At 40.6% G+C, this 16,184-nt stretch overlaps 1 protein-coding gene across 1 annotated transcript in view; it reads right to left on the bottom strand.

The window, feature by feature from the left end:
* The window catches only part of LAMA3 (laminin subunit alpha 3), a 124,112-nt gene that overhangs the window by 97,336 nt on the left and 10,592 nt on the right, over positions 1-16,184 (bottom strand). Inside the window, exons 3-6 of the mRNA XM_075706040.1 lie at positions 6,646-6,763; positions 5,893-6,011; positions 4,160-4,330; positions 1,194-1,291 (exon numbers count right to left, since the gene is read on the bottom strand). Of these exons, the coding sequence (XP_075562155.1) occupies positions 1,194-1,291; positions 4,160-4,330; positions 5,893-6,011; positions 6,646-6,763 (506 nt within the window). The remainder of the gene's footprint in view (positions 1-1,193; positions 1,292-4,159; positions 4,331-5,892; positions 6,012-6,645; positions 6,764-16,184) is intronic.

The following is a 16,184-nucleotide window of genomic DNA, read 5'->3' as shown; positions in this document are numbered from 1 at the left end:
AACACTTTAGGATGTATCCTATTTTAGCATCACTCCAATGCTCAAGCTTGTTGACCTATGGTGAATCAAAATATTTGTCATCTTTATATGCCTGTCTTCATCATTTTTTCACTATGCTTTGTTTACAATAATCTTATTCATGTTTTTAATAAAGCAAGATCATAAATTCATCTTGATTTTTTTAAAACAGTGCACACTATTCATCAAGAAAATGTAGTTCATATTTATTTTGATTTAGCTGAATAGCCTACTTAAAGGGCAGGCTCTCACTATGGGCTAGGTCTTACTACCATGCATAGTAACTGAATCCCTGGAGGAATAAAGAGAACTTGAGACTGGAGAGGTCTTTTCCAACATTCCTCTCTTATCTAATAACAAAGTCTAATAACAAAGTCTAATAACAAAGTCTAATAACAAAGGGGCAATACAATTTTCGAGCAGAACCATGCTATTCCCATAGATTTCACACCTTCTGTACTTACTTTTCTCTAGCATAGACATCTGGAAAGGAGGCATCCATCTGCCCACTTACTCTTCATTAAAACACAACTGAAAATATTGCATTGTCCCAATAGAAGTTTGTTTCAATACCATCATGGATAAGAGCAACAGCTGGTTTAAACCAGGCTTTTAAGATATGTTTTAGACAGCCTGATTATTCACAGTCACTTCCCTGTAGCAGATGAGCCACAGAGCTTGATCTAAGTCCTTGTGAAATCAATATGGAGATCAAACTTCACAGACAAAGGGAATAGTTCATTCAGTTTCTGTTTTTATTTTTTCTAGTAATGATCAAAAGCCATTTGGTCTTGGCTGAGCTCAGTTATAATGCTCAATATCTCGAGGAAGTTCACTAACTTTTTTCTTGAGTTGGGCTTCCAATTCCTGCTGTTGGAAGGTGATATCAACCCATGTTTTCCAAAAAGAACTAAGGGTTTCTAAGAAATTATACAATATGCCAAACTCTTATTTCAACTAAAAAGAAAAATCTAAGTAAAGACTTTTTATTATTATATTTCACATACAACAGCTCTTGACATGTTTTCTTGTCAATCATTAGCAGATTCTAGTTTTTTAAGTATAATGAAAAATCCCTGTAAGACTATATCATTCTATAGTAAAAAAGGTCATTTGAAAACATTCATGTATTTTTTTTTCTCATATTAAATTAATGTTATGCTCAGATTACTTACTGGTATTGGTTTTCAGCACTCTTTGCATTACATACTTCAGCATGGCCATGGCAAACACATCGACCACCAATACTGATGTCCTTTATACTGTAGTAATACTATGGAACAAGCACAAGAAGTCTGTATAGGTCTTTCCTTACTTGTATTATGTCAGAAATATCAACATCAGATTGTTAAATCTTGCTTATCAGAATTTTAAAGACATGACTTTACAAAAGACTAAAGTCAGGAAACCAATGGTCAAACCTCTGTTGATGTCTATGTCTCAGTATGAGTACCAGCAAGTCAAAGTCAATACCCATGGGGTGCCTAATAGCAACAGGCTTGTGCAGCTCAAACCAAATGCATATTGCTGTAGCTCTCCATTCCCCAGCAGCTATGCAGCCACCAGTACCCAAGCCCAAAGCTTGTTCAAAGCCAGCCTGAGGATGGAGACGTAAAGTATGGTCAAAGCATCGATTTGTGAGACCTTGGTCTGGTCAACAAACCAGACACACTGGTATGGGCAGTGCAGTTTCTCCATTCAGTTGGACATGACCCACTAAACACTAGAAACAGAGCAAAACCATGACTCAAGCTGGATTTGAAATTGTGACCTGACGTTGAAACACTTTGTATCTCATCCTCATACCTTGCAGGCATCCAGGCAACAGAAGATAAAAATGTAATTGGTTTGACTCAGTGAAAATATCATTACTGTATACGTATCAATAGTAACTTCTGCATACATTTTTGTAGCTCAGAAGTTGCTTCCTTGTCTCCTTAGAGTACCAGACAGAATGGAGAGCTGGTTGTAATTCTTGATCTCTACATACCCCCAGAAAAATTAAAGGGGCAAACTTAATGCCACTGGAGGATGAAGAGAAAAAGGGTCAGAACATTATGCAGTTGTGTCTCCTGTGCTCTCTATTCACAATACAGCCCCTCGAAGTGGTATATATAGCCTCTTTCAGTGGTGATCCTTCCCCTCTACTCAGCACTGGTGAGGCCACACCTGGAGTGCTGTGTCCAGTGCTGGGCTCCCCAGTACAAGAGAGACATGGACATACGTGAGAGAGTCCAATGAAGGGCCATGAAGGTAATGCAGGGACTGGAGCATCTCTCCTATGAGGAAAGGCTGAGGGAGCTGGGACTGTTCAGCCCGCAGACGAAAAGGCTCCGGGGGGAACTTATCAACGTGTATAAATACCTGAAGGGAGGCTGCAAAGAGGATGGAGCCAGGCTCTTTTCAGTGGTGCCCAGAGACAGGACCAGAGGCAACAGGCACAAACTGAAATGCAGGAGGTTCCCTCTGAACATCAAGAATCACTTTTTCACTGTGAGGGTGACTGGCACAGGTTGCCAGTTCCCTTTCAACCTCAACCATTCTGTGATTCACTTTGGTTGCATATACATTCTCTACTTCTGTGTAGGTGGAGTTGGCTGGGCACAGACGAGATGCTTCCCCAAGGCAGGGAGCTTTTCCAATTAGCTCTCTCTGCTCTAGGCAGGTGAAGAACAGTAGATGGGATATACAGACTAGGAAATATTTTTTGCCTTCTCAAATATCTCTATTCGAATATACACATTAATTTCCAAATGTGCATACCATTTTCACACTGTAAGTAAAACCTACGCTTTCACTGTTTTCAGCAAAGCTAGAAATGATTACTGTGACTCTCACCAATGTATTTGATTGTTTTTTGTATAAGAGTCTTCACAACCCAGTCTATAGTTTCATACAGCCTTGCAGAGCTACACTTCACTACTAACAGTAATTGTACTGTCACTGGTCAGTAATAAGTCAAATTAGCAATAGGCCAAAATGATTAATAGGCCAAACTGCCACAGTTTAGACATAAAACATACTGTATATAATTCAGCGTGTCATGAACTCAAACCATTAACAGGGGAAGCTAGGCAGTTACTTGGATAGGAGAACAGAACTAGTCGGGTTTTCATCTGTTTCTGTAATAAGTTTAACACGAAGATTTTCCTTAAGAATATTAACTCTTTCCTAGACTTGGAAGGTCTCTGCAATGAAAACTTGTGCTCTCTTTTAACAATTTAATAAAACATTTGACATTTCATTCCTCTATCCTACATTCCATGAATATGGTAACATCAGAAGTTCCTTACACTAAAGCTGTGCTGCTTGCCAAGTAAACTAAACACTGCAGTTACATCTGCCTGTGTAACATCTTAAAATGTACTTAAGACAGTAAAGGTACTTAATGGGAGTGCTATTAAGTAACTGCAATAGTTTTATGTCTTTAGATGCAGAAACTCTCACACACATTTGTGCAGTGCCTCACCCAGGGTTTCCTCCAATTGTTACCAAATATTTTTAAATGAAAAGGTTAAAAATAGCAATACAATATGAAGTCTGCAATCTCTCTAAGTATATGCATTTCTATGTGGTGTTCCCTTGAGGGAGATGAATTTCCTTACATTTCCCCACTGAATGGGAGTGGGACTTTGGCTTTCAAACTCTTGGATAGCCCAAAATCCACTGAAAATGCCTAGGCATCTCCAATGATTTGTGGAAAGATAGTAACTTTCAAGTACACCCTTTGATTCCTGCTCCTTCAGAAACTCAGGTGCTGTTTCCTGAAAATCTTTCTTTGAATAAATAAGGGAAAGTAGTGCCAAATAAAGGCAAAGAGATTTAGTTCCTCAGCCCTGCATAAGACAGTTTAGAAGATTTCCGCTTTGGCTCCTTATAGCTCCCGTGATGCACCCAACTTCCTTCCATATTCAAAAACAGGGAAAGACGACAGTCTGTTACAAAATCATTAATCATTACTTCCCCTCCATAAATCTGTGCTGACCCAGTTACCTCCTTGTCTCAAACGAACCTGGAGAAAATACAGGGATTTAAAGGTGGGTCACTGCAAAATTCAATTGTTAAAGCATCCAGACTATTTTTTGGTCTCTAACATGACAAATATGATTGTTGAGTATATCTTCATGAAAACAGTACTTACTCTACGGGTTACAGTAGGGTCTCGTTGAGCTTTCGATATCAAGTGTCCAAGAAGTGTATTAGTTCTGAGAAAATGAAGGCGGATGTTTGTTGCTTTTGTGAATTCTCGAAGACTAGAGGAATAAGTGAAGTTTTTTGCTCCTGGGCGGCCATTTACCAAAGATACTACAATCTAACAAAGAAGTAAGCACATTTTGTTAAAATATATCAACTGCATGTGTCAGTAGCAGCACAGAGAAAAATTAATAAAAGAATCCAAAAACTACTATTGTTTCTGACCATATTTGCAGTAACAACTACACATTTCATACTGAAGCCAGGACATTGGGAAAAATAGGGGTGTTAGTCTTGGACTCTCCTGAATTCTCATTACCCATATGGCACATCATAAAAAAAAAAGTGCCTCTATCTGTTTTGAAAACAGTAGGTATAACACACAAAAAGTACATATTTTAATAGGAAAAAACAATAGGAATAGTTGCAAATAGTTATATTAACAGTTGATAGTGTCAATGGGAGTTTTGCCTGAGCAAAAACACCAGGTTTTGGCTCTTTTCCAAAGCACATTTATTTTTGGGTTAAGGCACAAACATTCCTGGAAAATATTATTGTTACCACGTCCAGTGCCTGGGAGAGTATTAACGGTCTTTTGGAAGAAAGTACACAGTGTTGCTTTAGAAAATCCCCTCACATGAAAGCAGGTTTATCTGACTTTCAAAACAAGGGGTCCGGTACTTTTTTGTTTTTTAAAGAAACAGATGCCAGCAGCCTAGCAATCATGAATCTCTATTAAATTAACAATCCAGTGTGCATGTAGAGGACTGAATAAGAGACTTTCATTTATTTATAACTGACCAGATAACAGATTTCTATTTTGAAACGGCTCCTATACTCCAAAGTACATAACAAAGGTGACGGTTCTGATTGCAGCACAAATCCTTTAGGAAAAGTCATACAGCCCGTAACAGAGGGTGGAATCAGCAGTGTTATTCTATGGAAATTATTATTTACAGTATTTTATTAGGAAAATTTTACAGATATGTTAATAAACAAATTCTATTTCAATATGAAACTACAACCCCAGATCCATATGCTCAAAACTCTGGATAACTCTTGAGGAGTTCAGATCTGGATCCTAACCACATCAGGCGTAAAAGGAGAAGGTCAGGAGGAGCCGTCAGCACAGCCAGGAGTTTAACATTCATTCACATAACACAAGCCACAGTTCTGCCTAGCAAGGAACAACAGCTAACATGAGAGCAACATTTTCCAAACACATGTATTGTATTATAAAGATGTAGCATTTTATATATTCTTTTCTTAAATAGCTACTTATTCTTGAATGGTAAATATCTGTTTCTACTGCCTTTACTCCCATGAGCAATTCTGATGCAGTAAGTTCTGCTATGTACATTGGAAGTGTTCAGAAAATGCAGTCAACACCTTCAAATGCATATGACTAAAGTGAGGTACTAAATCATGATAAAAATCAACACAGGTGGCTCTGAGCAGCCCCTACCCACACAGGGAATGGTGAAAGCTAGGAGGAGGCAGCTCACCCTCCAAAAATCTCACCAGCTACTTAAGTGCTTGGTTATGGACTTATTAATGTAGATTCAAACAGTCACAGCTGAAAAATTACTTCCAGTTCTAGGTTTTTATTGAAACAGAAAACTTCTGAAACCAATGCTGTTTGCTTCCAGCATTACACATTACTTTCCTAAAAGCACTTACCTCCCCATTTTCAAGAGGCAGAATGCGAGAGTACTCTGTGGTGCAAAGGACATCGCTGTCCCTCCTCACTGGCAGATTAGCTTCCTTTCCAAAGCGCTCCAAGCAATCTGCTTTGGAGTCTAGTCAAGTGAGAACAAAATTATTTTTATATGTGAAAATAAACACTATTGTTCTAATTTAAATTAACAAAGAAGTATTCCCTGTGCTTTCAGGTAAATTCTTCCCTGTAATTGAATAATAACAGTGATTGTGTTGCTCAGCACAGAAAAATGGGAATTCCTAAAAACAAAGCATTTCTCGTCCTAAGCAATTCACTGGTGCCTGACAAGACATGGCACAATATTTCTCATATTATCACAAAAAAGCTATTTATGTGCTCCAAGATTTTGCATTTGTATTTCACTTTGATTTTTGCAAGGAACTCCAGGGTCCCATGGGATGAAGGACACTGTAGTTCTGACATACCCAAAACCCAAGACAAACAAAACAAAACAAAACAAAAATTCCCAACAGACTGAAAGGCATTCATGAAAAACATTCACTGAAAAACATTAGACTTTCAAAATATCATACTCACACTCTTGTCACTAATTTATTGTGGATAACTAAGACAAGAGAAATGTATTTGACGTTCACTGTCTTCACTGCAGTTGAAATCTTCAGTGAGACCCATGGCCTGATTTTCCTGCTACTGGGCAAATCATTAAAGAAACCTGTCCACAAAAGAGCAGTGACACAAGGACTGATACTCACGAGCAAAATACTGCCAGGGAGTGTAAGTTCTTCCAAAGTCCACTGATCTTTCTAAGATCCAGAGATCTGGACGAGGAGAATTTGCAAACTTGATAAGGATATAGGCAACATGGAAGAGCTGGTAACAGAATATACATAGATCTTATCAGGAGCTTTTTGAACTCTATGAAAGTACTGCAGTACTAAAACTAATGCAAATAAACACATTTCTTTAGTGTACAGCGAGAACGTTACCCTCTGCAGTTTCATTCCCATTAAAATAATAGGCCAGATTTTCAGCTGGCTACCTCACTCGGCAACGTGCTCCAATACATTAACAAAGCTGCAATAGGATTGCATTAAATGTCATCTCTTACATTTCAGAGCAGCTCTGTTTTGCACGTGTCTGATTGCGTGGGTGTGTTAAGGGTATATAGTACTTAACCTTGAAAAGTTAGCATCTCAACACATCATTGAACCAAGATAACTTTGCAGTATCCTGGTACATCTGTGTTGCATTCCAATCATGTAATTGTGCTTGTAGTCAAGAAAAATCACAATGATGTACGAGAAAATGCACACAACCTTTACACTAGGAGTCCTTTGGTTGCCTTTGATAGTAATCTAAGCCACCTGTTCCCTCACTTTAAGAATATTTATAGATAATTTTGCCACTTGACAGACTTTCCAAGTAACAGAAGTAAGCCACTGTGGAGTTCTGTGGGTATCAAATAACACAGGAGAGATTCTTATGACTGGTAGCTCATTCATTGTCTGAAACAGCTCAAAGAGCTCCATCAGCTCAAGGTTCCGAAGGCCAGGAGTCCCATCTGACTTCTTTGGGTGCTCATTGTGTATCACAGCAATAGACCACAGAGACAGAAAGCTCCCAAACACTAGACCAAAAATGGATTTGACAAGAAAGGAAATCTTAAAGTAAGCCTCTTGGGATAGTCCACAGTCATGAAAATCAGAACACCAGTAAAATTACCTCTACACAAAGGCTGAACACAGATTGATTCTAAGGGTCATTTAGAATTTAAACAACCACAACATGGATATAAGCTGACAATAAAACTGATCCGATACTGAGGTACAGTCAATATTCAAGTGAATCTGCACTGGAATTTCCCACTCAACAAGCTCAATTCAGAATCATCTGCTTGCAAGGGATTCTTTCTTTGGTGGGGGAGGCAGGGAGTTACAGTCAACAGTCTGTCAAGTAACTGCTGCCAGAGCCCTCACATCAAATACACCCATGCAGTTTATCCTTGCTCAAACATCACAAATGTCATAACCCTGAAGCTAATACTTTGCACAGGTTATTAGACTCCAAACCACAAGTGTATACAAGCTCCCAACCACAAACTGGGAACAGTATCTGTTGCTGTGCCTTGCCCATTCAGCTGCCAGCTAGGACCAATTCAATAGCTGTCGTACCAGCTGGGGCCACCAAGAGCCAGATGCAAATGGTGAACAATGCAGTGGAGCAGATACCTGGAAATATTTGTCCCTAATCAGTATTGCACATGCCAATCTCATGCCTACACGCACATTGCAGTCATACGGCTACATGCAGCTTCAATCTTCACACATCTGTTTCAGACATCAGCTTCCGAATATCAGAAGTATTCACAGAAGAAAGTAAAACCTTCTCACGGAGAAATGGGGGGAATCCAGGGACTTCATGAAGCATGCTCTCATGATAATACCTCACATCCCAGAAGAAAAAACTGAAGCTTTTTTGTTGTGCATTCATCTAATGCAGAGTGTACAACAACTACCCAGGGCACCTGCCTGTTCTATACACACCAAGGCATCGCAGCAGCAGGTGTCGTACCTTGAAACCTATTTCAGTAACTATTTATTTGTTGCATGTTGTTCACCTTGGTCAGTGGAGAGATAACTGGGGAAAAAAAACCCTTTCATGTTGGTGTTGGAATTTACCCTGCCTACTCAACACAGCCTGACAAGCACCAATTTCACCTCCTGTGATACTAAATTAGGTACCTAAATAGCCAGGCAGTATCTACATACGGAAAATTACTTACTAGACAACAGTATCAAGCAAAGTAAGTGGCAGCCATTCTGTTGACAGAACTATGACAGAACCCAGAACTATGCACAATGACTGCACAGGTGGAGTAATGCCCTTAAATTAGCAATGTAAACTCTCTACATTGATAGTCAGAAATAGGTGAATGCTTTGGGGACTGTGGCAAGATTTGCTCTTACTGAGTTTCTGATACTCTTTGCCTAAGTAACTTCCGCTACTTGACTGGCAAGTGTCAGAGTAGAGATATTGGCCATACAGACATTGCATGTCATCCAGTATAGCCGTTCAGCGCGAAGACAGGTATCCTCCCAGGAAAGCATAATAGTTCTGAAATTCCTAAAAAAAGTGCTTCATGTTCCTGCTTTTGGCCAGCTGAATCTCTCAAGGGCATTGCCCTGTTCAAACCAGGTTTGCACTGGGCAGACAACTGCCTATCCATTAATAGTATTGCTTCCCCTATGTTTTAAGGTCTTTGGGAGTCCCATCCTTACATCCATGCATGTTAACAAGTGTGGATAACACTCTGTGTACTGACTGATACAGATTTAATCAATACAAATGGTCTAGAAAGCTCAAGAGGAAACAAAAGAAGCATACAGAAAATGTCCTGCCTTCTCCAGAGCCCCTTTGCTTGATTCACGTTGTGGAATCATTACAACAATGACCTTCTACCTACTCTCCAAAAAAGTAGGTGACATCTGCTTCAGCTTGTCATGTGGTTATTATATTCTTTTACATAGATGCTACTCAAAATGCTGACACAGCCAGTCTCATCCCATCTCGTAACAGGTGATACTTTCTCGTAAGCATGAGCAAAATAGTAGCAGTGAATTCCATCTCCACTGTGTTTCCACACTGCTGAAGAAATATGAGACATGCTCACTTACACATCAGTGTCACCCTGGATTATAACCTTTCATAAGCATCTAAAGGATAAAGTGGCCAAAATGAAGGCACGCAACAGTAAAACAGCTGAATCAGCATGTGGCACCCATAAAACACCTGTATGCCACCTGTGCTATGCACCTGTGGAATTTGCTTAAGCCTATGAGTACTCAATGGGGTGAAGTTGAAGTACTGTCCAATATGTGCACTATATCAGGAACACCGCAACACACCCCTCTACCAAGTCTGCCATGAACTGTCTCCCAGCACTACACTTTGCATACTTCCATGCAAATCACAAAATGCAAGAAAAAAATGTACGGCAACTTCAAGCTACTGTTGCATATGAAAACCTTCAATTCACATGCAGCTCATCTTACATCTCACAGTTTGAAATACTGCTCAGGTTTGTACAGTCACATTCAGAAAAGGGAAAGGGATAGGTCTTGATAAAAATTAAATTAGTGTTAGTTCATGATAATATATCACCAAAACTTAGTCACTAACCCTATCATCTGTCCTGCTTCTGACTTCACATGGATGCCAATGATTTGGTTCTGACCTGGATCAAGGAAGCAGAATGATCACTATGACTGAATACTGACCAAGCCAATGAATGGTCTCTCTCCAGATCTGATGAGACAACAATGGAAGAAAAATAATCCTTGGCTTAGCAAATAAATTCTACCTAATGATAGAGGAGTAACATTGCTATTAAGACAGCAGAGTAACCTTGCTTGTGTGACCTAGAAAAGCAACCATTAAAACCAATTTTAATCACATATTCTAAGCTGGCATTGCACTAATTTAAATCTTGATCCCATTGCACTGACAGAAATAAGACCTACCCTGAAAAAAAGGCATAATAAACCCAAAGCAGTGTTTTTCTTCAGTCATTCAGTTTTGGGAAAGAAGTGAGTTTCTTCATTTTTGAAAAGAATGTTTATTTTATTGCTTTTAAGTCAAATTCCTTTTAAAGAACCAACCATTTTTCAAAAGGAGTGTTAAAAAGCATAAAAAGCATAAAAAATAACTGCTCTTTTGGTGCAATTATATAATAGTAAAAAAAAAAATCACCAAAAAATTTGAAATATGACTTAATCAAAATTCTGACAATTTTCTTACCTGAATAAAGAATAGAGTTTAAAAGTAGAAACAGTGTTTGGTTTCCAGTAATGTAAACAATCCACTCTGGAAATGCATGTTTGAAAGAGGATGTATTCCTGTAAATGTCCCAACATCACATCCTGCTGTAATAGAATCACAGAATCGTTTAGGTTGGAAAAGACCTTTAAGATCATCCAGTCCAACCATTAACCTTACACTACCAAGTCCACCACTAAACCAATTAAGGGTAGAGTAATAATTTCATGTTTCCTGGCTTGGTGGCTGGATTATTTTTTAATGAAAGTAAAACTAGGAATCATTAAGGTTGGAAAGGATCTCTAAGATCATCAGTCCAACCATCAACCCAACACCACCATGCCCACTAAACTGTGTCCCGATCTAGCAGCACGGGTCAAACCTGCTGGATTGTCAACAGCTAGAACTGAACCAGTTCCATACTGATGTGACCTTTTCCTGTTCACTCAAGTTTGTTCAGTTTTGAAATGGTCTTGCAGGCAATGGCCTTGAAGATTTATAAAAACCAAAATAAATTTTAAAAAAATCATCCAGTAGAATGAGCAAAATGTCTTGCTCATCTAAGAAGGGAAATTGTAATTCAGTGTTAGGAATTACTAATATTACATTATAAAGACAGAAACATTTCTGTAGAAGCCCTTACAGGTGAATTTAAGACTGTCTTTAAGACAGAATTTAAGACTGCTCATTTAAATTGAATGAGAATCACGATGCACCATCATTGTTAATGATGCAATATTCATGATCTCTAACAGCATGCATACTGCTTATTTTAAACCAACAGAAAGAGAACTTCCTATGACCCATTGCATTCTCATGAGACTTCTAAAAATCACAGTAATATTCATTAAAAAATCTTTCTCCTTAAAAGTTTAAACAACTCTTTAAATAGAGGAATTTCCAAGGTTTGTTTGAATCCTGAAATACATATGCAGATGTGCATATACAAAAGTATAGCATATTTTCCTCCATTCCTACCACCATAGACTCAATACAGAATACTAAAATACTGGAATGACTTGTTAGTTAAATGCTGGACATAAACTAATACAAAAGAAAAACACACTACGTTCTGAACAATCATTATGCTGTGTGCTGCACACGTAGGAAAGGATTGTTCTCCCTGTTTGGCTCATGAAGAATAAAAATTTCTGGAGTGATAACAAGATAACAAGAACACAACTGAAGTCAGGTAGACCATCTATCTGAGGCATTCTATAGATCTCAAGACGTATTCAAAAAGATACCACAACAATGTCTCTTCATGTAATCTGAATTGTAGAAGTACAGAGAACAGCTGTTTCTAGCAGGATGGTATTTCCTCGGACTGTATTAGCAGCTACATCTACACCACCAAAACTTCCCTCAACATAATATGACTGTTCTTCTAGGCTTCTGACATTATCTTGAATAATGTCACTGTGGCTGGCATTGCACATTACTCAGAAGATAATCAGGTCCCTGCACTGAAGGACGTCTGCGAAAAATGCCCTGCAGTAGCAGACACACCACCTTCCTCTACTTGCTGGATACGTTAGTAAAGAAAGTGAGAAAGAGGCAGAAATCTAGTGATCATTCAGTACCTAAACTCAACTTCTCAGACGTGGACCAATGCAGGAGTGGGATTCAAGGAAATGTGAATTGTGCTTAGCACCTGCTCCAGAACACACCTTAGTGCCACTGATTTCATAGGGTTGGTGTGTGCATGCCCATTAGCTTCTTAATGTAAATGAAGCCTTAAGGTCTCGAGCAATGATTTTTCTCAAAGACCAAGACATAAAAATAACAATCTATTTAAATGAAATAAAAATCCCATGTCCTCTGGTTAAAATGAAAGGCTTTGATTTCTTGTGGTTGCAAAGAGGTCAGCACCCCCTTTCTTCAGTAACCCCTCAGTAGGACTTGAGGCACCCTTGCAGATCCAGGAACTTAATAAAACACTCAGTCAGTATTTGGTAATCCCCAACAATGTATTTTGCAGATGAAACTGTAATATAAAAAATGCCAACTAGGGAGAGCTGAAGCTGCCTTTTTGGCAGTTGCCAGCTACTCTTCTGGGTATGTGGAAAAGCAGCTATGGCAGAGGTGTAGAGAAAAGCCCGTGTGGGTAGTATCTGAGAGGCATTAGATCCACTGAACGTGTTCCATACAGTTTAACTGCGTACATGTATATACAGCAATGCTAACTGCATAAACAGTGACAGTGACTGGAGAGGCTCCCATTCCACAGCATGCAAAAGTTATTCCTTGCATGCCAGCTTCACAGTCTGGAGTACAGAAGCCAAGAATAAGTGCAGGACTTCCAACATAGAATCATAGAATCGTTTAGGTTGGAAAAGACCTTTAAGATCATCCAGTCCAACCATTAACCTACACTACCAAGTCCACTCTAAACCAATCAAGGGTAGACTAGACTAAACCATGTCCCCAAGTGCCACATCTACCCGTTTTTTGAACACTTCCAGGGATGGGGACTCCACCACCTCTCTGGGCAGCCTGTTCCAATGCTTGACCACCCTTTCCGTAAAGAAATTTTTCCTGATTTCCAACCTAAACCTCCCCTGGTGCAGCTTGAGCCCATTTCCTCTCATCCTATCGCTAACTACATGGGAGAAGAGACCAACACCCACCTCACTACAACCTCCTTTCAGGTAGTTGTAGAGAGCGATAAGGTCTCCCCTCAGCCTCCTCTTCTCCAGGCTAAACAACCCCAGTTCCCTCAGCTGCTCCTCATAAGGCCTGTGCTCCAGACCCTTCACCAGCCTTGTTGCCCTTCTCTGAACACGCTCCAGCACCTCAATGTCTGTCTTGTATTGAGGGGCCCAAAACTGGACACAGTATTCCAGCTGCGGCCTCACCAGCGCTGAGTACAGGGGGACAATCACCTCCCTGCTCCTGCTGGCCACACTATTCCTGATACAGGCCAGGATGCTGTTGGCCTTCTTGGCCACCTGGGCACACTGCTGGCTCATGTTCAGCTGGCTGTCAACCAGCACCCCCAGCTCCTTTTCGGCCAGGCAGCTTTCCAGCCACTCTTCCCCAAGCCTGTAGTGCTGCATGGGGTTGTTGTGACCGAAGTGCAGGACCCGGCACTTGGCCTTGTTAAACCTCATACAGTTGGCCTCAGCCCATCGGTCCAGCCTGTCCAGGTCCCTCTGGAGGGCCATCCTACCCTCCAGCAGATCAACACTCCCACCCAGTTTGGTGTCGTCTGCAAACTTACTGAGGGTGCACTCAATCCCCTCATCCAGATCATTGATAAAGATATTAAACAAGGCTGGCCCCAAAACTGAGCCCTGGGGAACACCGCTCGTGACCGGCCGCCAACTGGACTTAACTCCATTTACCACTACTCTCTGGGGTTGGCCACCCAACCAGTTTTTTACCCAGCAAAGACTACGCCCGTCCAAGCCATGAGCTGCCAGCTTCCCAAGGAGAATATTATGGGAGATGGTATCAAAAGCTTTGCTAAAGTCCAGGTAAATGACATCCACAGCCTTTCCTTCATCTACCAGGCGGGTCACCAGGTCATAAAAGGAGATCAGGTTGGTCAAGCAGGACCTGCCTTTCATGAACACATGCCGGCTGGGCCTGATCCCCTGGTTGACCTGCACATACCTGTTGAGTTCACTCAAGATGAACCTCTCCATAATCTTTCCCGGCACTGAGGTCAGGCTGACAGGCCTGTAATTCCCCGGGTCCTCCTTCCGGCCCTTCTTGTAGATGGGTGTCACATTGGCAAGCCTCCAGTCATCAGGGACCTCCCCCGTTAACCAGGACTGCTGATAGATGATGGAAAGTGGCTTGGCAAGCTCCTCTGCCAGCTCCCTCAGTACTCTTGGGTGGATCCCATCCGGCCCCATAGACTTGTGCGCATCCACGTGGCATAGTAGGTCATTAACTGCTTCCTCCTGGACTATGAGGGCTCCATTCTGGTCCCCATCCCTATCCTCTAGCTCAGGGGCCTGAGTACCCTGGGGATGACTGGTCTGTTCAGTTAGCACTGCATGTGTTGTATTGATATCACTTTTTCATTTAACTAGCCACTGACACTAAAAAGCTACACTTTTTTTTACTTATGTAAGTCAGTGCCTGTGAATATGCCTCATTGACATGGCTGGAGATGTTAAGTCTTTTCTCTATCACAGGCAATGAACAGGACTAGAAGGAAGAAGCTCTCCATACTTCACAGGCAGTATTCTGGAATGAAGGAACATTTCCTGAAAGGAAAAGGTAGTCCATTGTCCAGGTTCAATCGGTCCTTGGTCTTTTTGCCAAGACTGCAGGCAAATACATCAATGATTGTCCTGAAATTTCTCATGCAGCCACTTTTCCATTGCAATTTGGACAAAGACCAACTCGATGCTCATAATTATTTCTTATATATGGCTTATTTCTTCACCGAACACTGAAGCTATTCATATGGGAAAGGATTTGTACAGTTCAGACCTCAGTTGTCCAGGAGATAGACATGCCCCTATGAAGGCTGCAGTCCAAAATAAAAAGAGCACAGTAGTACTGTCAGCGCTGGAAGGAAACACAGGGAAGCGCAAAGGGTTGGAGGCTATCAGCAGAGGTTCTGCTTTTACTATATTGAGTTGAAAGTGAGGTATTTAGGATAACATATCACAAAATGAAAGTAACATGTAGGAATTGGCATAGGAAGGGAGGTGGGAGAATTAGAAGTACAGACATCGAGGGAAGTGAGGTCAGTGAGTGGGAACAAAGACCTTCCTAAAGGGATGCTGAAGAAGAACGGGAGGAAGACAGTGTCAGGAAAGCTAAGGAGAGCAAGACTTGAAAGATTTTTTTCTGTACATTTTGAGAATAATACCAAATTAATACCAAAACCACATTTTAAAGCCAATGACATAGATCTATTAATGCAAACATAAGAAAAAAATTACTGAGCCATTCAAAAGATCTTTAAAGCTTTAAGAAAACACAACACATTGACTACATCTTAAAGGATAACATGAGCAAGAAAGCATGTAGATAGGGTATTTCCCTGATTAAGGCCGGCAGCTCAGCTCAAAATGAGCTGCTTGTAGTGTGACTGAGAAATAAACAGAGCGTGCGTTACCTGATACAAGTTTCAGAAACTTCTATCATACAGCTGCTACTCGATAAGCTGAAGTTGTGTTAATCTAGAGTTCGCAAGTAGATTCACCATACTGTGGTATGAGCCAAAATCAACTAACTTCAAAGCACAGTGTTCTGTGGCATGATCCAATGTCAGCTTCCTGCACAAACTGAAATACTCAGAACCAGAGTTCTCTAATATGAAGTAAAGCCAGATTCTCTGTGATGTTAGCATCCCCATTTTTGGGTATTGCAGGGACAATATTTTACCTTCCCCAGACTAAAAGCCCCTTTTCTCCCCATTGTGAACCACAACAGCAGAGCAGGGGTCAGTGCTGCTGCGGAGGCAGAGCTGTGCAGGGGTTCCAGAAGAAAGGCTTTGTCTCACTGCTGG

Source organism: Pelecanus crispus, chromosome 2, assembly GCF_030463565.1.
Source record: "Pelecanus crispus isolate bPelCri1 chromosome 2, bPelCri1.pri, whole genome shotgun sequence".
Taxonomy (NCBI): domain Eukaryota; kingdom Metazoa; phylum Chordata; class Aves; order Pelecaniformes; family Pelecanidae; genus Pelecanus; species Pelecanus crispus.
The sequence above is the reverse complement of the archived record's forward strand: the minus strand, read 5'-3'. Positions and strand labels throughout refer to the sequence as shown.